The sequence below is a fragment of the Cannabis sativa genome, chromosome 2, assembly GCF_029168945.1.
Source record: "Cannabis sativa cultivar Pink pepper isolate KNU-18-1 chromosome 2, ASM2916894v1, whole genome shotgun sequence".
Taxonomy (NCBI): domain Eukaryota; kingdom Viridiplantae; phylum Streptophyta; class Magnoliopsida; order Rosales; family Cannabaceae; genus Cannabis; species Cannabis sativa.
In genome coordinates, this window is record NC_083602.1 from 26,093,003 (window position 1) to 26,116,466 (window position 23,464).

General features: G+C 36.4%; 1 protein-coding gene across 1 annotated transcript; it reads left to right on the top strand.

The window, feature by feature from the left end:
- Nucleotides 1–11,406: 11,406 nt before the first annotated feature.
- Nucleotides 11,407–11,793, top strand: LOC133034226 (uncharacterized). Its single transcript, XM_061109273.1, has one exon. The coding sequence runs from the start codon at nucleotides 11,407–11,409 to the stop codon at nucleotides 11,791–11,793; it is 387 nt and encodes a 128-aa protein (XP_060965256.1).
- Nucleotides 11,794–23,464: the final 11,671 nt, after the last annotated feature.

The window sequence follows — 23,464 nt, forward strand, 5'->3', positions numbered from 1 at the left end:
CTGTTTGGGATTGGCCAACACCAAAGTCAGCTACTGAGGTTAGAAGCTTTCTGGGTTTAGCTGGGTATTATCGTCGGTTCGTTGAGGGTTTTTCAAAGATTTTTGTACCCCTTACAGAACTGACTCGAAAGAACCTGAAGTTTGTTTGGACTGATCGGTGTGAGAAAGTTAATAGGAGTTAAAGCAGCTGTAACACCCTAACTAACATAGGCGTATTACGTGATTTTTAAACATGCTGTGCAGCTCGTTGCTAATCAACGAGGTTTATGGAAAACGTGATTAATTAAAATTTTTTCTTTTTAATTAAACTTGTAAAATATTTATACAAAAGACTCGGGATCCCGATTACAAAATCATTTACAAAAGTTTACTGTTCATACAAAATAATTGTCGCCTAGCGACTAGTTACAAAAATAGCCTTGCTGTCCCGAGGATCCTACGTTCCAGGCCTAACCGCCCCGACATGTACAATCTTCATAGGCTCGTTCACGGTCCATCAGCTCTAGCCTTGCCTTTACCTACACATAAACATAGCACTGTGAGTCGACAGACTGAGTAAGAAAAGCATAATAATATTCATACATAAAACCCGGTCACGATCAGACGCCCATACCCCTGATCATAACCCTAACTACCGTGTCCAACACGGTACTGAGTTCTGAACGTTCATAGGGACGGTACTATTGACAACTAACAGCCTGATCGGTCGAACCGGTCATACTCCGACTGCTGGTCATACTCCAGCCTGTAACGACGTGTTACAGTATCAGCCTGATCGGTCGAACCGGTCATACTCCGGCTACTGGTCATACTCCAGCCTGTACCGACGTGATACGTCAAAATAGTACGGAACGACCAACCCAAGTATCAGCCTGATTTGTTGAACCGGTCATACTCCGGCTGCTGGTCATACTCCAGCCTGTACCGACGTGATACAGTGTCAGCCTAATCGGTCGAACTGGTCATACTCCGACTGCTGGTCATACTCCAACCTGTACCGACGTGACACAGTTGGATGGTTCGAAGCCAACATACATATCTAATGTAATCTAACAGGCTTCCTACATGCTCGCTAAACATGTAATCTACATATGCATATTGTTATACTAATCTTACCTGGATTCCGAATTCAGGTGTGCCGGTCAACCTGACTAGAACTTTCTGCGCGGCGGATTACAGGCTCCTAAACCATAAAAATCACAACACTATAAGTGATACGCTAAATCACTTCCCGGGGACTTAAACTAGGAACTAAAAGTTTCCCTATCGATAAAAAGCATGGCAATACCCCAAAAAACATAAAATCGAGGAAAACTAGGGTTCCTGAATTTTCCCCAACCGGTAGACCGGTTGCCCAACCGGAATTCCGGTTCTGGGAAATTTCAGAACCCCATCCGGAATTCCGGATGCACAACCGGAATTCCGGTTCCTCGCAGGCAGAACTTCAAAAATTCACACAATGCTCAAATCAACTCCAAACCAAACCAAAACTTCCAGACCTATTCTATACATGCCCTAGAACATTTCTAAAGCATCAAATCAACCCAGAATGCACATAATCAAAAATCACCATTAAAGCTTCAAGCTTTGAGTTCTAAACTCAAACTTGATCAAACACTACCAACATGCAATCAAACCAGTCCAAACCTACTTAAACATGCATAAAATAGCCTCTGAAAACAACTACAAACTTCAACAACATCACAACAACAGATTTTAACCATTTCTCTTTGAAAATCATAGTTTTGAGCTAAAAACTACCAAGCTTGAAATCAAAGCAAATAACATGCATTCACTAGCTCTAAACTACTTAAAATAACAAGATTAATCCACTGAAAATAACAACAATTCACAGCAGCAAGAACATATTAAAAATCAAGCATGCATCATCATCTTTTCAAACATTTTCTAAAAATTACAAAAGGAAAAGGGTTAGAAACTTTACCAAGGCTTGAAGAACACTTAGAATGAAGGAAAAATAGCTTGAAAATCAGAAATCTCAGCCCTAGAAACACCCTACCAGCCGAGAGAGAAAGAGAGGAAAAGAGAGAGCCTTTTTGAAATTTTTTCTATTTTTCTAAGTTTTGAATGAGAATGAAATAAAAGGAATACTTAAGCAATAATCTATTTCAGCCAACACTTAGTATTAAAAAACACATATTACTCAATTACTAAGCCCACTAAAGGACAAATTATCATTGGGACAAAAAGACCATTTTGCCCCTCCACATTAAAATAACATAAATAACACTAATGGGGTATTTTAGGGAAATTCTAAATTCCCGGCCATTCCCGACATTCCCAACGTCTAATAAACCGTCCCAAACTGCTAACATACTAAGTTGTGATTTTACTGAGCCAAACACCGAGTTCCAAAATACCAGGCACCGGAATGCAAAATTATGAAAACTACTACATGACATAAAAATGCATCTCTGAATTCAAAATAACAATATAAATAATTATTTAAATAGCTATAAATAATTTCATAATTAAACGTGATTAACTGCTAATTTCCAAATTAAACTAAGCGGTCTTTACAACTATTCCCCCCTTAAAAGGATTTCGTCCCCGAAATCTAACCTGAATAACTCTGGATATTAAGCTCTCATATCTGACTCTAGCTCCCAGGTGGCTTCCTCCACCTTGCTGTTTCTCCAGAGAACTTTGACCAATGCTATGGTCTTATTCCGAAGGACTTTATCCTTTCTATCCAGGATCTGCACTGGCTGTTCTTCATAAGTCATGTCTGGCTGCAGTTCTAGGCTCTCATAACTGAGTATATGAGAGGGATCTGAAACGTATTTTCTCAACATCGAGACATGGAATACGTTGTGAACTGCTGATAAAGCTGGAGGCAATGCTAACCGGTATGCCACTTGACCTATCTTCTCGAGAATCTCGAAAGGTCCTGTAAATCTAGGGCATAACTTGCCTCTTTTCCCGAAACGTTTGATCCCCTTCATCGGAGATACCCGTAAAAACACATGGTCCCCTACTTGAAACTCAACATCTCTGCGTTTTGGATCTGCGTAACTCTTCTGTCTACTCTGTGAGGCCAGCATTCTAGCTTTTATCTTCTCTATTGCCTCATTGGTCCGCTGCACTGACTCTGGACCTAGGTATTTCCTCTCCCCTGTCTCATCCCAGTGAATGGGAGATCTACACTTCCTACCGTATAACAGTTCATAGGGAGCCATCCCTATCGTACTCTGATAACTGTTGTTGTAAGAAAATTCTATCAACGGTAGATATTTATTCCATGAGCCTTCAAAATCCATAACACAGGATCGCAACATATCCTCCAATATCTAAATTGTCCTTTCGGACTGACCATCTGTCTGAGGATGGAATGCTGTACTAAATTTCAGCTTTGTACCCATTGCTCGCTGCAAACTCTGCCAAAATCTAGAGGTGAACTTCGGATCCCTATCCGAAACTATAGACTTCGGTACCCCGTGAAGTCTTACTATCTCTCTGACATACAATTCTGCCAACTGATCCACTGTAAATGTTGTTCTAACCGGCAGAAAATGAGCAGATTTTGTAAATCGATCCACCACTACCCAGATGGAATCAAACAAACCCGTGGTCCTAGGTAACCCGACCACAAAATCCATCGTGATATCTTCCCACTTCCATTCTGGTAGGGTTAGAGGCTGCAACAACCCTGCTGGTCTCTGATGTTCAGCCTTAATCTGCTGACAAGTAAGGCATCTCGATACGAATTCTACCAAATTCTTCTTCATACCGCTCCACCAGAAGTACGGTTTAAGATCTTGGTACATCTTAGTGGTTCCGGGATGCAGAGAATACGGGGTAGAATGAGCCTCCTCAAAGATCTCATTCCTGAGTTCCACACTATTCGGAACACAAACCGTAGCTTTATACAAAAGCATCCCGCTGTCTGACACTGAAAAGTCCCTTGCTTGACCAGCGAAAACCTCATCTCTGATCTTCACTAACTCTGGATCAGTCATCTGAGCGACTTTAATTCTTTCCAACAGATCAGATTGTAGCGTTAAGTTGTGAAGCTGACCTACCACAAACTCAATGCCGGATCTAACCATATCCTCTGCTAGCTGAGGCGAGATCTGAACCATACTAGCTACTTGCCCGGGACCCTTTCTGCTCAGGGCATCAGCCACTACATTGGCCTTCCCAGGGTGATAGAGGATCTCACAGTCGTAATCTTTCACTAATTCCAACCAACGCCTTTGTCTCATATTCAAATCCTTCTGAGTAAAGAAATACTTGAGACTTTTATGGTCGGTATAGATTTCACACCTTTCTCCGTAAAGGTAATGCCGCCAAATCTTCAATGCAAAAACCACCGCGGCCAACTCTAGATCATGAGTCGGGTATCGCTGTTCATAATCCTTTAACTGTCGGGAAGCATAAGCGATGACCCGATCGGCTTGCATCATCACACACCCCAGACCCTGTCTGGATGCATCGCAATAAACTACGAACTTCTCATTGTCTGAAGGCAAAGCTAGCACTGGAGCGGTAATCAACCTCTGCTTCAGCTCCTGAAAACTAGCTTCGCACTTGTCTGACCAGATAAATCGCTGATTCTTCTTTGTAAGTTCGGTTAGGGGCATTGAAATTTTAGAGAACCCTTCCACGAACCTACGGTAGTACCCAGCTAAACCCAAGAAGCTTCTGATCTCTGTCACTGTCTTCGGTCTCGGCCAATCCCTGACGGATTCGATCTTCCCGGGATCTACCTTGATCCCGTATTTGCTCACAATGTGCCCTAGGAAGGACACCTGAGATAGCCAGAATTCACATTTCTTGAACTTGGCATAAAGCTTGTGTTCCCGAAGCCGTTGCAGTACCATCTGAAGATGTAACTCATGCTCCTCTTCTGACTGAGAGTACACAAGGATGTCGTCGATAAACACAATCACACAGATATCGAGGAAATCCTTGAATACTCTATTCATCAAATCCATGAATGCTGCAGGAGCATTGGTTAGTCCGAACGACATAACCAGGAATTCATAATGTCCATACCTAGTGCGGAAAGCCGTTTTCGGAATGTCCTCCTCTCGGATTCTCAACTGATGATAACCCGAACAGAGATCAATTTTAGAAAAGGCCGTCTTCCCCTGAAGCTGATCGAACAAATCATCAATCCTAGGTAATGGATATTTATTCTTCACCGTCAGCTTGTTCAATTCTCTATAGTCGATGCACATCCTCATAGATCCATCTTTCTTCTTGACGAATAAAACCGGGGCTCCCCAGGGTGACACACTAGGCCGAATAAACCCTATGTCAAGCAACCCTTGGAGCTGAATCTTTAACTCCTTAAGTTCAGTTGGAGCCATTCTATATGGGGCTTTAGAAACCGGTTCCACCCCCGGTTCCAAATCTATCACAAAGTCAATCTCCCGCTGAGGTGGTAACCCTGGAAGTTCTTCGGGAAAAACATCCAAAAATTCCCGAACCACCTTGATGTCCTCTAGCCGAATGGTATCTGGCCGAGTGGTGTCCACCACCACGGCCAAATACCCTAAGCATCCACCATGCAATAATTCTCTAGCTGACATGGCCGAAATCACCGGGATACGAGATCCCTGAACTGAACCAACAAACACAAATGGTTCTTCACTTTCCGGTTGGAAGATCACCATCTTCCTTTTGCAATCAATGCTCGCCGAATATTTAGATAGGAAATCCATTCCTAAAATAATATCGAACTCTACTAAACTCATCTCTATCAAGTCAGCACTTAACTCTCTACCATCTATCCTGATCGGCATAGACCTAATCCACTTGTTGGAGATAACCAACTCTCCGCCAGGTAATAGGGTTCCAAACCCTGATTCATAACTATCGTACGGTCTATCCAATTTACTAAAGACTCTGGCTGCCACATAAGAATGTGTAGCCCCAGAATCAAACAGCACTGAGTAAAGCGAGTTATTAACAGAAAGCTGACCTGTCACAACTGATGGGCTGGCATCTGCATCAGCCTGAGTGATGGCGAACACCCTGGCTGGAGTGGGTATCGCCGGAGCTCTCGGTGCCTCTGAGCGGAGCTGGGGACAGTCCCTCTTGAAGTGTCCGGGCATGCCACAGTGAAAGCATCCCTGACCTTTGCACTCACCCCGATGGTGCCTTTTGCAGCTAGGGCACTCGGGATAGGAGAATCGGGTCTCAGTACCACTGGAACGACTACCTCTATTCTGGTTCCCCCAGAACCTCTTGTTCTGACTCGAGTCACCGGATGCAGTGGATGCTCTCTTCCTCTGATCCATTTCCGAACCACTACTCCCCCTGCTAAAGCCTGATGCAGGAGGGGTAGGAGCTCCGCCACTCGCCGGAGTACTAGCTGACTCCGACATACACCCAACTGCGCCCTCAGCTCGCAGTGCCTTCTCCACCATCTCAGCATAGGTGGTCTTGTCGTCAGTGGTGATCATCAAATCGTGTTTAATCTTCGCATTTAACCCGTCCAGGTACTTCTCTTTCTTGCTGAAGTCGGTTGGCACAATTCCCGAGGCTAACCTCGCCAACCGGTCGAACTGAGTAGTATACTCGGTCACGCTCATGTTCTCTCGCTGGGTCAGGTGAGCGAACTCTTTCCTCTTGGCGCTTCTAACCGCCTCATTATAATACTTGGCGTTGAAGAGTTCCTGAAACCTTTCCCAGGTCATGGTGGTGACGTCATGAATCTGAGACACCATGTCCCACCAGACCAGAGCGTCCTCCTGGAACTGGAAAGTGGCACACACCACTCTGTCATTACCGGTGACACCCATGAAGTTCAGGATTTTGGTAATCACCGTTAGCCACTGCTCGGCCTTCATTACATCTGGACCTCGCAGAAAGACCGGAGGTGCTTGCTTCCGAAACTGTTCATACAAAGGTTCCAATCTATTGGCCGCCACAACTAATTCGGCCTCAACAGCAGGGGCAGGTGCCACTGGAACTACTGGCACCGGAACTGCAGGAGCACCCTGCTGTCTCAACCTCTGAATCTCGAGGTCTTGCTCTTCTATTCTGGCTTGCATTTCCGCAAACCTAACCTCCCAGTTCTGGGCTCCCTGATCGGCTGGGGGAGCCTGGGCAGCCTGTGGCGGGTTCTCATCACCCCGACCACGAGCCCTGCCCCGGGGACCTCTACCTCGGCCCCTAGCTGGCGGGGGAAACTGAGCTCCCTGTCCTTGATTCGACCCCACTAAATTGCCCTGGCTCCTGGTAGTCCACCTGGTGTCCATCTAGTCAGAACCGCCTGCGGAACCAAGAGTTGGCATATCAGGTCGTATTCAAGGAGAGCTTACTAATCCCGCTATATTTGGAAATTAAAAACGAAACATGCGCCTATTCTACTATCAGGCTACTAACATGCTTCCTATCACACTTTTCTTATTCATAAATAAATAAATAAACTACTAAAGCAATAAAGGCTTACTGAACCGTGGAACGAGCTAACTGCTGATGATGATTGTACATGTCGTGACGATCTTCGGAAGACAACCTGGCGGCTCTGATACCAAATTGTAACACCCTAACGAACATAGGCGTATTACGTGATTTTTAAACATGCTGTGCAGCTCGTTGCTAATCAACGAGGTTTATGGAAAACGTGATTAATTAAAATGTTTGCTTTTTAATTAAACTTGTAAAATATTTATACAAATGACTCGGGATCCCGATTACAAAATCATTTACAAAAGTTTACTGTTCATACAAAATAATTGTTGCCTAGAGACTAGTTACAAAAATAGCCTTGCTGTCCCGAGGATCGTACGTTCCACGCCTAACTGCCCAGACATGTACAATCTTCATAGGCTCATTCACGGTCAATCAGCTCTAGCCTTGCCTTTACCTACACATAAACATAGCACTGTGAGTCGACAAACTCAGTAAGAAAAGCATAATAATATTCATACATAAAACCCGGTCATGATCAGACGCCCATACCCCTGATCATAACCCTAACTGCCGTGTCCAACACGATACTGAGTCCCCCTAACTGTCGTGTCCAACACGGTACTGAGTTCTGAACGTTCATAGGGACGGTACTATTGACAAGTAACAGCCTGATCGGTCGAACCGGTCATACTCCGGCTGCTGGTCATACTCCAGCCTGTACCGACGTGTTACAGTATCAGCCTGATCGGTCGAACCGGTCATACTCCGGCTACTGGTCATACTCCAGCCTGTACCGACGTGATACGTCAAATAGTACGGAACCACCAACCTAAGTATCAGCCTGATCGGTCGAACCGGTCATACTCCGGCTGCTGGTCATACTCCAGCCTGTACCGACGTGATACAGTGTCAGCCTAATCGGTCGAACCGGTCATACTCCGGCTGCTGGTCATACTCCAGCCTGTACCGACGTGACACAGTTGGATGGTTCGAAGCCAACATACATATCTAATGTAATCTAACAGGCTTCCTACATGCACGCTAAACATGTAATCTACATATGCATACTGTTATACTAATCTTACCTGGATTTCAAATTCAGGTGTGCCCGTCAATCTGACTGGAACTTTCTGCGCGGCGGATTACAGGCTCCTAAACCATAAAAATCACAACACTATAAGTGATACGCTAAATCACTTCCCGGGGACTTAAACTAGGAACTAAAAGTTTCCCTATCGATAAAAAGCATGGCAATACCCCAAAAAACATAAAATCGAGGAAAACTAGGGTTCCTGAATTTTCCCCAACCGGTAGACCGGTTGCCCAACCGGAATTCCGGTTCTGGGAAATTTCAGAACCCCATCCGGAATTCCGGATGCACAACCGGAATTCCGGTTCCTCGCAGGCAGAACTTCAAAAATTCACACAATGCTCAAATCAACTCCAAACCAAACCAAAACTTCCAGACCTGTTCTATACATCCCCTAGAACATTTCTAAAGCATCAAATCCACCCAGAATGCACATAATCAAAAATCACCATTAAAGCTTCAAGCTTTGAGTTCTAAACTCAAACTTGATCAAACACTACCAACATGCAATCAAACCAGTCTAAACCTACTTAAACATGCATAAAATAGCCTCTGAAAACAGCTACAAACTTCAACAACATCACAGCAACAGATTTTAACCATTTCTCTTTGAAATCCAAGCTTGAAATCAAAGCAAATAACATGCATTCACTAGCTGTAAACTACTTAAAATAACAAGATTAATCCACTAAAAATAACAACAATTCACAGCAGCAAGAACATATTAAAAATCAAGCATGCATCATCATCTTTTCAAACATTTTCTAAAAATTACAAAAGGAAAAGGGTTAGAAACTTTACCAAGGCTTGAAGAACACTTAGAATGAAGGAAAAATAGCTTGAAAATCAGAAATCCCAGCCCTAGAAACACCCTACCAGCCGAGAGAGAAAGAGAGGAAAAGAGAGAGCCTTTTTGAAATTTTTTCTATTTTTCTAAGTTTTGAATGAGAATGAAATAAAAGGAATACTTAAGCAATAATCTATTTCAGCCAACACTTAGTATTAATAAACACATATTACTCAATTACTAAGCCCACTAAAGGACAAATTATTATTGGGGCAAAAAGACCATTTTGCCCCTCCACATTAAAATAACATTAATAACACTAAAGGGGTCTTTTTGGGAAATTCTAAATTCCCGGCCATTCCCGACATTCCCAACGTCTAATAAACCGTCCCAAACTACTAACATACTAAGTTGTGATTTTACTGAGCCAAACACCGAGTTCCAAAATACCGGGCACCGGAATGCAAAATTATGAAAACTACTACATGACATAAAAATGCATCTCTGAATTCAAAATAACAGTATAAATAATTATTTAAATAGCTATAAATAATTTCATAATTAAATGTGATTAACTGCTAATTTCCAAATTAAACTAAGCGGTCTTTACAGCCTGATTACCGCTCCAATAGTGACTCTTCCTTCAGATAAGGAAAAGTTTATGGTTTATTATGACGCCTCGAGACAGGGTCTCAGCTATGTGCTTATGCAAGCTTGAAAGGTAATAGCCTATGCTTCTCGGTAGCTAAAGGAGTACGAGCAAAGGTACCCTACTCACGATCTAGAACTCGCAGCAGTGGTGTTTGCACTAAAAATTTGGCGACATTACCTATATGGCGAGAAATGTGAGATATACACTGATCACAAGAGCTCGAAGTACTTCTTTACCTAGAGAGATCTGAATATGAGACAGAGATGTTGGCTAGAGTTGGTGAAGGATTATGATTGTGAGATCCTTTATCACCCTAGTAAGGCCAACGTAGTTGCTGATGCCTTGAGTAGGAAGGGTCAGAGTCAATTAAGTATTCTGAAGCAAATCTCTCAACAACTAGCAAATGAGATGACCCAAGCTAACATTGAGTTGGTTGTAGGGCCGTTGGCTAATATTACCCAACAATCCATTCTTTTAGAGTGAATCAAAGAAGTACAAATGCAAGATCCGGAATCGGTAAAAACCCGAGCTAGGGTTTCGTCTAGGAAGAATAATGATTTCTCAGTGGATGAAACAAGAATGTTACGATTCGGGAATCGTGTTTGTGTGCCTATTGATTAGAGTATCAAAAGAGAGAACATGAACGAGTCTCATACGACTCCTTACTCAGTTCATCCAGGGTCAACGAAGATGTATCAAGACCTGAAAGCCTTGTTTTGGTGGCCAGGCATGAAGAATGACGTTTCTGAATATGTTGCAAGATGTCTTACCTGTCAGCAAGTAAAGGCTGAGCATCAGAGGCCTGCAGGGTTGCTGCAGCCACTGAACATACCATAGTGGAAATGGGAAGACATTGCTATGGACTTCGTGGTAGGTATGCCTAGAACCACGAGACAGTTTGACTCTGTGTGGGTCGTAGTGGACAGGTTTACAAAGTCAGCGCACTTATTACTTGTTCGGACGAATTTCTCCATTGACCAGTATGCTGAGTTATATGTCAGAGAAATTGTTCGTCTTCATGGTGTCCCAAAGTCCATTGTTTCGGATAGAGATCCAAAGTTTACATCAAGATTCTGGGAGAGTCTACATCGAGCTATGGGTACTCAGTTAAAGTTCTGCACAGCATTTCATCCTTAGACAGATGGGCAATCCGAGAGGACCATTCAAATTTTAGAAGACATGCTTCGAGCATGTGTGCTTGACTTTGAGGGATCATGGGTAAAGTACCTTCCCCTGATCGAGTTCTCTTATAACAATAGCTATCAGGCAACAATCGAGATGGCCCCTTACGAGCTTTTATATGGAAGAAAATGCAGATCACCTATTCACTGGCATGAAGTGGGTGAAAGAAAGTTCTTGGGTCCCGAGGCTGTTTAGAGAACAAGTGAGGCAGTTGATAAGATTAGAGCGTGAATGCTCGTGGCTCACAGTAGACAGAAGAGTTACGTTGATCCAAAGCTTCAAGATACTGAATTCTAGGTCAGGGACATGGTATTTCTCCGAATATCTCCAATGAAAGGCATTAAACGCTTTGGTAAGAAGGGAAAGCTTAGCCCGAGGTTCATTGGACCTTTTGAAATCCTTGAAAGGATATGGCAAGTAGCGTACAGGTTGACTATGCCCCAAGCGCTGGCAGCTATACATGATGTGTTTCACATTTCAATGCTTCGGAAGTATGTCTCAAACTCGTCCCATATACTGAGTTACGAAGCATTAGAACTTCAGCCAGACTCGTCATACGAGGAACAACCGGTGCAAATACTCGATAGAAGAGAGAAAGTCTTGAGAAGCAAGACAGCTGCACTGGTTAAAGTACTGTGGAGAAACAGTAAAGTGGAAGAGGAAACCTGGGAACTCGAGACGGATATGCAATAGAAATATCCAAAGTTGTTCAAGTAAATTTTGGGACGAAATTTCTATAAGGAGGGGGTAATTGTAATACCCTAGAGTTATAAATGGATTAGCAAAACGCTAACTAGATGATTGTGAATAATTGAGGAATTATATTATTTTATAGTTCAATATATGAGAATTTATTTGATTAGTTATATGTTAGACCTTGTTGGTGAGTCAGGGGCATTTTAGTAATTATGACCCGGGAGGGTTAAAATGATGAAATTAATTTAATTACGTGCTTAATAGAACTATATTATTATATAGTATGCATGTGTTGTCTTTTCAGGTGTGTTCTAACAAGTTGGCGCGGTATAGTCACAATTGGGTATCTCGGGCCGAACCGGGTTCGGGCCCGAAATGCAATTTGGATTAAATTATTTGGCATTTTATTTATTGGCGATGATTTGAAATTTTATTTGAGGTTTGATATGCATGAATTTACATAAATACCCTTGTGTGTAGTTATGTATGCATTGGCCCTAGGGGCATTTTGGTCTTTTGACCCATATTTTACATTTAACAAAAAGATGTTAATTTTTGGTAAAGGAGATAGAAAATTCTGGTGTGTTCTCCTTCCAACCCGACCCCCCCCCCTCTCTCTCTCTCTAACCCTATTCTTTTGTCAATTGTTGATCTTTGAGAGAATTGCTTGATTTTGGAACTATGAATTGGAAGGATTTTAAGCTTGGAATTGAGGTAGTTTCTTGCTGAGTGTATTTGAAATTTATTGTTGAAATTCTTGCTGGTTTTTATATGTTGAAAAGCATGTTTTGAGTTGTTGTGTTTGTGAAGTTGCATGTTCATGGTTTTGGGTTTTAATCTTGGTAAATTGATTATGGAATTACATGATTTGGTGGGGATTTATGTTGTTGAGCTTAGAGTAAAAGTATAGGGTATTTTCTAGCTTGAAACCTTGTGTTCTTAAGGTGGTTGCTACTGGAAAATTGATTGAGTTGATTGAGATGAAGCTCTTGTTCAAGAGCTTGAAGTTGCTTAGTTAAGCATGCGTTTTGTGTTATTTGTGTAATTTGGTTTTGGGGGTTTTTATGTTGGAATTTAATGCTTGAGTTGTATATTTTATCCCTATAATGTTTGTTAGCAACTTTATTTGGTAATTTGAAAGTTTGATCAAGTTTTGGGGTGATTTGGTGTTCATTTGTTGCTGAAAATCGTGTTTTAAGGTGGTTGATTTCTGGGTTTTCAACATAGGTGTCGCGGCATGGTCTGAGCATGCCCCGGCCTGCCCCTGTTGGTGGAACCTGGGATTTTTTCCCAGGTGCCGCGGCATGGCTTGGGCATGTCGTGGCCCGCCCTCGAGTTTTTGGGCAGTTTTGAATTCGAACTTTGAAAATGCATATCTTTTGATTCTGATTTTGGAAAGCTCGTTCCGAGCTCTATGTGATTATCTAAATTTTAAATGCCACGAATATATTTTATGAGTATGAAATTAGGGTTTAACTCTAGTTGTGATGTAACGCCCTAATCTACAGGGATGCCACGTGTGTAATTTTTATAAACTAGTTTAATAATAATAGATAAATAAATTATTAAAAACCGTGATAATATTAAAAACTTGACCAATGTAAAATACTAAAAACAGACATTATAACGACATAAAAAGCGTGTTCCGGGAATCCCTGTTATAAGAAATTTTGCTAAAGAAATATATACGACAACCATTTAAACACAAAATCAAAATACACAGCAGATGCAGACAGCCTAAAACAACTCCTGGCAACTCGGCACGTAGGCCGGTGAGGTCAATATGTACATTGCTAGAGAAGACTATCACCTCATGGTTGATCTAGCTTTTCTTTACTTTTACCTGCACCACATAGCACCCGTGAGTCACAAGGACTCAGCAAGAAAAGTAATAATAACAATCATATAGTTTATTATTCGAATATTTTCATTTATACATAATAACAATCAAACCGTCACACATTATTCATAAGATAAAATTCAAATCACTACTGGCATCTGCCACGAATAAACATTAGTATACAAATATTTGGTAATACAAAACTATTATACCAATAATAGAATTCATATTCATTTAGTCATATAAATGTTAGGTTTTATGCCCTAAATAAAACTCTTTACAATCTGATTAGTTATCAATATAAGAAATTTGAAGTGATTGATGTTTGCATGAATTTTACATGCTAATGGTTTAATATGTTTAATATGTTTATTACATTCATACACACAAAATCAGTTAAATCCAGATCATATGTTTATTCACAATTACAGTATCGTCAACACAGTGGAATGTGATTGTGATCATATGAATCAAAAGTTTTGGTCCCTGTTTCATCAGTGTTATTGGATTTACACTAATGTGATAATCAGCGATGATGTATACTTACACTTGGAGTAAGTGTTATGTTCTTTCCAGGACATTAGTAAAGTATACTAGTTTCGAATGTATGGAGTATACATTGGACTGGACCGATATTGCAACTAAGTTAAGATATTACAAACTTACCGTTATACATATCTTTCCAAGTCAATATCAGTAGTTGATCTTAAGATTGAAAAGAATCTAAATCCTGATATGCTTGGGCTCAACTCAGGAGTGCTATTCATGTTCTTTGATTTATTAGTTAAGCCTACTTTTGGGTTAGGGTGATACGTATATTTTGGAAACATGATAGTATGATTGAGTGGGAGTGCTGAACATAAATATGGAATCTATAGCTTCTACTGGTGTATAGAAGTTAAGTGATGATTCCCTTCGAGCTTAGCAAATAGAAGTAAATGGATGAGCTCTTGTTTAACTGACTAATTATTAGATCACTAAACACCATTTACAGGTAGCTAAGTGTTTTAAGGGGCAAAATACATTGAGGGGTGAGAACGGTAAAGAAATCCCATCTCGATGTAAATCATCTATATAGAGGATCTTTAAATCACAATAAGATTATAACAATGGTTAAATGAGATAGTATATTGGTATCGTGAAACATACAATATGCTCTATATAAGTCTGAGAGTGCAATTCTAAGTTCTAAGAGTGGATTCAACGAAGAATTAATAAGTAGGAATTTACTTGGTAAATTTGGTTCACTTATTGGAAGCTCAGCATATAGATCCATGGTCCCCATTCTAGTTGAGAACATTCTGCTTGTAAGACTCATTAATTGATTCGTGATTGATCAATTATAATTCTAAAGTTAGACTATGTCTGATTTTATGAATTTTCACTAAGCAGGGGTGAAATTGCAAGGAAAAGAGTTTTCTAGGTTTATTTATTTATTAATAGACTTTATATGTCTAATTAATAATTAAATTAAATGACAATATTATTTAATAATGTATTTTAATTATTAAATAATTAGTTTTGGCATTTAAAAGGTTAGAATTGGAAAATTGGCATTTTTGAGAAAATAGAGATAAAATTTGATAAAATTGCAAAATTAAGTGGGGCCCATTACAACACCTATGGCCGGCCACTTATAAGGCTTTTTCAAATTATTATTTTCATTATTTTAATGCCAAATAATTCTAAACTTAAACCTAGTAAGTTGCCTATAAATAGAAAGTGATGGCTCAGTCAAAAACAAGTTTTTAATAAGCCTTTCTGACAGAAATTTCTCTCTTCAGAAAACTGAGCCTTCCTCACTCTCTACCTTGGCCGAAATACTTCTCCCTCTTTTCCTTCATCTTTTTCGTGACCCTAGTGAAAGAGTAAGTGCCCACACACAGCAAGCAGTAACTCAATCATAGATTGGAAGACTGTGAAGGATCAAAGCTTGAAGAAGAAGGAGATTCGGGCTCGGATCTTGATTATACTCGCTACGTAAAGGAATCAAGGGTTAGAGATCTGAGTGGAAGGAGACATTTATTCCGCTGCATCAATGTAAGGTTTTCTTAACTTTATATGTGTTTATTTTATCGTTTTAGAAAGTTCATATTTAGGATGTTAATAAACATACTTGTGAGTAGATCTAAGATCCTGGTAAAATAATTCCCAACAACTGGCCTCAGAGCCATGGTAATTGATTTACTTACATGTAATTTGGACTTTAAAACGATTGTTTGTATGTTCTTTGGATGGTATCATGTTGTATTGAGTGTTATTTGATGATTGATTGATGATTATGAAATTTTCGTGAAAAATAATTGTTATTTCGGTTCTGAAATTATTTTTATTGGATAGTATGGAAAAAATTAAGCAAGTTAGCCTTTTACAGAACTCAATTTGGATTTTATTTGAATTAGTTATGATTTTTTGAAGATTTGACAAAATCGGGGCTGTGCTGATAGTTTCCTGCGATCGCAGAACTGTCCGTAAAGTTTCGAATTTTTTCAATTTTCTTCAATTTTTCATACTTTTTCATGGAATTAACTTCCAATTTTTTGTATGGTTTTATATATATACTATTACAATTCCTAATTCAATTCTAATTATCATTTTGAATTAATTTAATTTTTTTTTTAATTTAATTCAAGATATTAGTGTAATTTGAATTTGAATAGAACTAGTATTTATCTTTTTGCTTAAAAATCTATCTTATTTTTAAATTTGATTATATTTTTTTTTAAATTTAAGGTCAGATTTTTTTTTAGATATTTAAAATATCTTTTAAGATATTTATAATATCTTTTAAGATATTTAAAAATATCTTATCTTTTAAGATATTTATAATATCTTTTAAAGATATTTATAATATCTTTTAAGATATTTAAAAATATCCTATCTTTTAAGATATTTTAAAAATATCTTATCTATTAAGATTTTTTAAATCTTTTTAGATATTTTGACCTTATTTAAATTTAAAATAAGATATTTATAATCATGTAATTTTAAATAGATATAAGATATTTTGCTAATTTTTTAAATTTTGTTATTTTATTTATTTAAATTAAATTTAAAATCTAAAAAGATATTTTATTTATCTTTTCTAATTTTTATTTAATTTTTATTTTTAAAATAACATTTAATTTTTAAAAGTAGTTAGCAAATTTTGAAATGATATTTAGGTTGGTTGAAACCTAATTTTTCAAATAGTAGGTTTAATTTTAAATATTTATTTTTTTAAAAAAAATAATTTCGAAATTTTAAATTTATTTTATTTTCGAAATTAATTAAATTTTATTTTATTTTTCGAAAATTAAAATATTTTTTAATTATTTATTTTTCGAAATTATTTATTTAAAATTAAATAAATCCTACTTCCAACTATCCAGCTAACCTTGTTGCAGGAGTATGTGTTTTTAGCTTGTATGTAAGTTTTAAAAACCTATTATTACTTGATTGCAAATAGCCATGGTTACTTTTTGCCGCATCTAATGATACGATGGCTCCCTTGATCAAGTAAATAATTTGTAACAGGTAAATTTTACAATCTTCTTTCATCTGTGTATGACCTAGCAACATGATAGGATCCATCCAAAGTGTGCCTGTGTGAGCCTATATGTTTATTTTGTTTTAATATAGATACATATAGGTTGTTGCTAAATAAAATATCACACCATGATAGATTTTATTTAGGTCCATTTAGTTTTTGGACCTATTCAATTAATAACAGTTATTCATTTTAAGGTTAAATTCCTCTCTTTTGGGCCTTGTGTGAGAGTTGGGTGCCATAGAAGTGGGTACGACATACTGAACCCAGCACCCCCTCACATGAACTACCCCAATTGTGAAGGCCCATTTGCCTGATTTGAATAACTGTACTAGGTTAATTATATTAGTTTGACCTAATAAAATTGAATTAGCAACATAATTAACTTTTAAAATATATGAAAAAAAATTTTCATTTTAATATTTTAAAGTTAATTTTAAGAAAAACACTTTTAGTTTTAGATATTATTTCTAGATAAACTATTTGTATTTTTCTTGTATTTAATTAAATAAAGAATTTTAACTAACTAGATTCATTCTGGAGCTTATTTAATTAAATATTCCTATTTAAGTTATAAATTAGTTGTATCAACTGATTTTTCTTAACTAACTTAAATTTGAATATTTGATTTAAATTTTAAATCAAGTTGAGGAATCTTAGGCATTAGTTATTAAAGATTCTTAAGATATTTTTTAAGTTAATTTCTTTTCAAATATTAACTTGAAATGGAATATCTTAGATATTTTTTTGTTGATATCTTTTCAAATATTAACTTTAAAAGATATCTTCAAATTAAGTGGTTACAACTTAATTTGTGATATTTAATTAAATCTAGATTTGAAATTATTTAAGTTTTAGATTTTTTCTATACAACTTAAATTAGATATTTTTCAAATTTTGAAAAGATACTTAGTCAAATAAGATATTTTCTAGATAGTAAATTCTAGACTACTTATTATTTCTAATATTTGAATAGGAAAATATTATACTTTTGTGAAATTAATTATTTAAATAATTAATTTTGGTACAATTTTATTAAGTATATTTTTCCTAGTATTAAATAGAAATAAATAATTAAGCCTTCTCTACACTTAATTATTTATTTCTTGAATTTAATACATTTAATTAACTTGAAAAATCTAAATATCTAAGGTTATTTTCATCATGATACTTAAATATTTATTGATTTTTCATGACACTTAATTAAATAGAAAATTATTTTTAGGTTGAAATTTAATTTTTCAACTTAAATTTAAATAATTTTCAATATATATATTTTTCTTTATTTTATTAATCAATTTCGAAATTTGCATTTTAATTATGCAATATTTTCGAATTTTTTTTTGAAAAATAGATTGAGTTATAAATTAATTAATTATTTTAATTAATTCTTGGACCAACTCAAGTCAATGATTTTTTCATTTAATAGATTAATTTAAAATAAGTGAATTTAAAATATATATATATTATTAGAAATTGAATTAACTAGTCAAAAGAATATCTAGATAGGTGATATTTTTGCTTGAAGTATTTTCTTTTCTATTTTTTATTATTTTCGAAAATTGTATATTTTTATATACTTTAAATTTTCGAACCCAATAAATATATTCTCAAAGGAAATTTTTAAGTTGCTAATTATTTATTTAATTCAACTTAAATTAATTTCCTTAATATTTATATTTAAGATTATTACTAAGATGGAAATAATTAATTTGATTTCAATCACCATCTAAGTATAATTTTATAAATATTATATTAAATTCTTATTTTTTTTGAATTTTAATTCTTAAATAGAATTTAATGAGATTTATTTATTAGAATAATAAAGAAAATACATTTTAAATAATGAGCTTTATTATTATTAAGATATTCGATCTCCATTGTGGGTTTTACACCGCGTTTGTTTTAGTGAGTAATCCTCCCTAATGGAGGAACATTCATTAGCAATTTCGCACCGTTTAATCTCGCATGATAAGTGGTTTGTAAGTGTTTTATATGGTATAGATCACCCTAATGGTGGCGACCATATTTGACTTGCAAATTGCGAAACAATGGTAGAAGCTCATAAGATAGAATAGCCTTGACTCTCGCCTAAACGGGACAACGCTGGATTCTGATCTTGATCGAATAAAAGGTTGCTAGAATGTTTAACATTTTAGATGAGCTGACAACTCTATTCAATGGATGATAGCTTTGACTCTCGCCTAAACGGGACACTGATATCAGTTTGTTGAAAACCTTGGAAATTATTTAGGATTGATTTTTTTTAAGTATTTTCTCATATCATTCCTACTTGCTATGTGCTTATAATTTCTGAATTGATTTTGTATGTTAAACCATTATTAATTTCTATTTGTTGATTTCTATTATTTTGTAGTATCCTGTTTGTCAAAATGAATCCCATGTTATCACTGTTGACTGAAAATAAGCTGAATGGATCTAACTTTAATAAATGGAATGAGAACATTAATATTGCTCTCATAGGAGAAAGTGCCTTGTTTGTTTTAACTGAGCCGTCACCTGGAGTGCCTGGGGATAATGCATCCAAAGCTGTGAAAGAAAAGTATGAGCGTTGGCAGAAGGCAAATGACAAAGCTCTATACTTTATGCTTTCTAGCATGGTTGACACCCTCAAAACTCGGTTTTCTAAAACTGAGAAGGCTGCTGAAGTTATGACGAAGTTAAATGAGCTATTCGGTAAGGCATCACTTCAGTCACGCTTTGACGCGACTAAGAAGTACATTAACGCACGGATGGAACCTCATCAAAACGTGCGTGATCATGTTCTCCTCATGTCCAGTTATTTCCAAGAAGCCCAGGATCATGGTGCTGAAATGGACAGTGCTACTCAAGTAAGTCTTATCTTGAACAGCCTGACTCCAGCATTTCTACCATACACATCAAATTATGTCATGAATAAGAAGGAAATTGACTTTCATGAATTAGTCAATGACCTTCAAACTTATGAAAATTTGATTGGAGGACCCAAGAAGAAAGGGAGTAAACCTCATCCTGGTAATGGTAATGGGACGATGAAACCTGAAGCAAATGTCGCCTCTGCTTCAAAGCCCAAATCGAAGAAGAAGTGGAAGAACACCAAGAAGCGAACAAAAGTCATGAAAAAGGCTGCTTCTTCTGGTGATGCTACACTTAAAGGAAAATGTTTCCACTGCAATGAAAAAGGTCATTGGAAACCCCAATGTCCTAAACTTCTTGCAAAGAAACAAGGTATTTCCTTTCATAAACTTTAAGAGTTTTAGTGAATTATTATCCAATTGGATTTATAATTACGGACTAACTTTGTTTATTTGTTTTCTTCTTCTTATAGGCCAAGCTACTTGAACTCAATTGAGTTGGATCAGCAAGCTGGACCAAGGGTGAAATCGTCCAGATGAAGATGAAGCTCTTCAATTTTTGAATTAATTGTTTTAGTTTAAAGACAATTTGGATTTCAAATTTTAGTTAGGGATATTTATCCCTGTTTCTCTCATATTGTTGCAATACTTTTTTATTATTAATAAAGTTTTATTTTTTTTTCGAAATTCACTATTGCAATTTATGAGATTGAGCTTCATTTAATTTTATCTTCATCAATTATTACCACATTATATTTATATGTTTGTATGTGTAAGTGTTTTTATTATTGATGCAAATTCTATAATATTTACAACTCTTCATAGAGTTATATTATATAAACACTAGAAATTATTTCTATGTTTATCAATAATTGTTAATTCTCATACAATTATTAAGAATTTGTTTAATAAAAGGATCTTATGATCTGATAGGGGTGGAGAAAAGTTAAGAAAACTATACAGTTCAACGATCTTTTATATCTAATGAACTCTGGATAGTATTCAACTCCACATAAACTCTATCACACAGAGAATCATGATCTTTACAACCTTTAGGGGTGGATCATAATCTCTATATACTTAGGGGTGGAGATTTTCCATAGTACCCTATATGTATATTCTTAGGGGTGGAGTCTATTCCACAATTCCCTATGACACACATATCTTGTTTAAACATAGAAGTAATATAATGAGTCAGCTATTGTCAATATAAATTCTTGATCTTGATTGTATGTTCCATTTCGTTTTTACTGTTGTAAGTAAAAGCATGATACCTTTGAAAGTTCTTTGTTAAAGTTTCACACTACCTTAATTGAGTGGGAGAATTTTAAAGTTCTATACCCATCTTCATTAGGTTGATAATTGTGATAGGTACTTAAGAACACTACTGAAAAGCAAATCTATCCATTCACATGGATAGATATAGCTTATCAGAATTATGAGAATAAGATAAAGAACTCTAGTTCAGTCCATTCGAATGACTTGAACCAAGAATTCTTAATCCTCATAAAATTTTATGGTATCTTAATTTTGATTACTTTATTCTCTGGCATGTATTTTTCACTTCAAATACTAGTCTGCTAAGTTGATGACTTAGTCTTGACTTAAAGTTTCGTACTAATACAAAAGTCACAACTAGGTAACTCTCTAAACAATCGGAGGTTAAAAGTATTATTTAACCGGACATCTCGCTATTGAGTGGGAGCTATACGAGATGTAATCAAATAGGGAACATTAGAAGATATTCAAGAAGGATTTATGAAAGTGATCTATATGTCGTATATTAAGGAACCGTGTATCGGTTGTCTTTGTATCACACCATCTAATTTCGAAATTCTATAAGATGGTGCTTACTTTGGGGGTGGAGGAATTATTGTATAATAATTCAAGCTCTACCAAAGAAGAACTATAACTTGGTCTATTCGAAAATACCAGAAAGTTATATCACTGAAGAAAAGTCTACACTGTATTATCTCAATTACATATTTTAAAATATGAGAGATATGTCCTCTGTTAATTCAGATGTACTTTTAAAACAATAAAGATTTCTGTATCCCTTGATGAGTAAAGCATATAGTAAAGGATGTTTCATAAGAGTATTTATGAACTAGTTTCCGAAGTTTGGGTGGATTCAAATATACTACACTTGATGCGAAGATCAAGACATCGCATTGACCTATTTGCGCAGTTTGTTTTATATTAGTGCAAGTGGGAGTTTGTTAGGTTTTATGCCCTAAATAAAACTCTTTACAATCTGATTAGTTATCAATATAAGAAATTTGAAGTGATTGATGTTTGCATGAATTTTACATGCTAATGGTTTAATATGTTTAATATGTTTATTACATTCATACACACAAAATCAGTTAAATCCAGATCATATGTTTATTCACAATTACAGTATCGTCAACACAGTGGAATGTGATTGTGATCATATGAATCAAAAGTTTTGGTCCCTGTTTCATCAGTGTTATTGGATTTACACTAATGTGATAATCAGCGATGATGTATACTTACACTTGGAGTAAGTGTTATGTTCTTTCCAGGACATTAGTAAAGTATACTAGTTTCGAATGTATGGAGTATACATTGGACCGGACCGATATTGCAACTAAGTTAAGATATTACAAACTTACCGTTATACATATCTTTCCAAGTCAATATCAGTAGTTGATCTTAAGATTGAAAAGAATCTAAATCCTGATATGCTTGGGCTCAACTCAGGAGTGCTATTCATGTTCTTTGATTTATTAGTTAAGCCTACTTTTGGGTTAGGGTGATACGTATATTTTGGAAACATGATAGTATGATTGAGTGGGAGTGCTGAACATAAATATGGAATCTATAGCTTCTACTGGTGTATAGAAGTTAAGTGATGATTCCCTTCGAGCTTAGCAAATAGAAGTAAATGGATGAGCTCTTGTTTAACTGACTAATTATTAGATCACTAAACACCATTTACAGGTAGCTAAGTGTTTTAAGGGGCAAAATACATTGAGGGGTGAGAACGGTAAAGAAATCCCATCTCGATGTAAATCATCTATATAGAGGATCTTTAAATCACAATAAGATTATAACAATGGTTAAATGAGATAGTATATTGGTATCGTGAAACATACAATATGCTCTATATAAGTCTGAGAGTGCAATTCTAAGTTCTAAGAGTGGATTCAACGAAGAATTAATAAGTAGGAATTTACTTGGTAAATTTGGTTCACTTATTGGAAGCTCAGCATATAGATCCATGGTCCCCATTCTAGTTGAGAACATTCTGCTTGTAAGACTCATTAATTGATTCGTGATTGATCAATTATAATTCTAAAGTTAGACTATGTCTGATTTTATGAATTTTCACTAAGCAGGGGTGAAATTGTAAGGAAAAGAGTTTTCTAGGTTTATTTATTTATTAATAGACTTTATATGTCTAATTAATAATTAAATTAA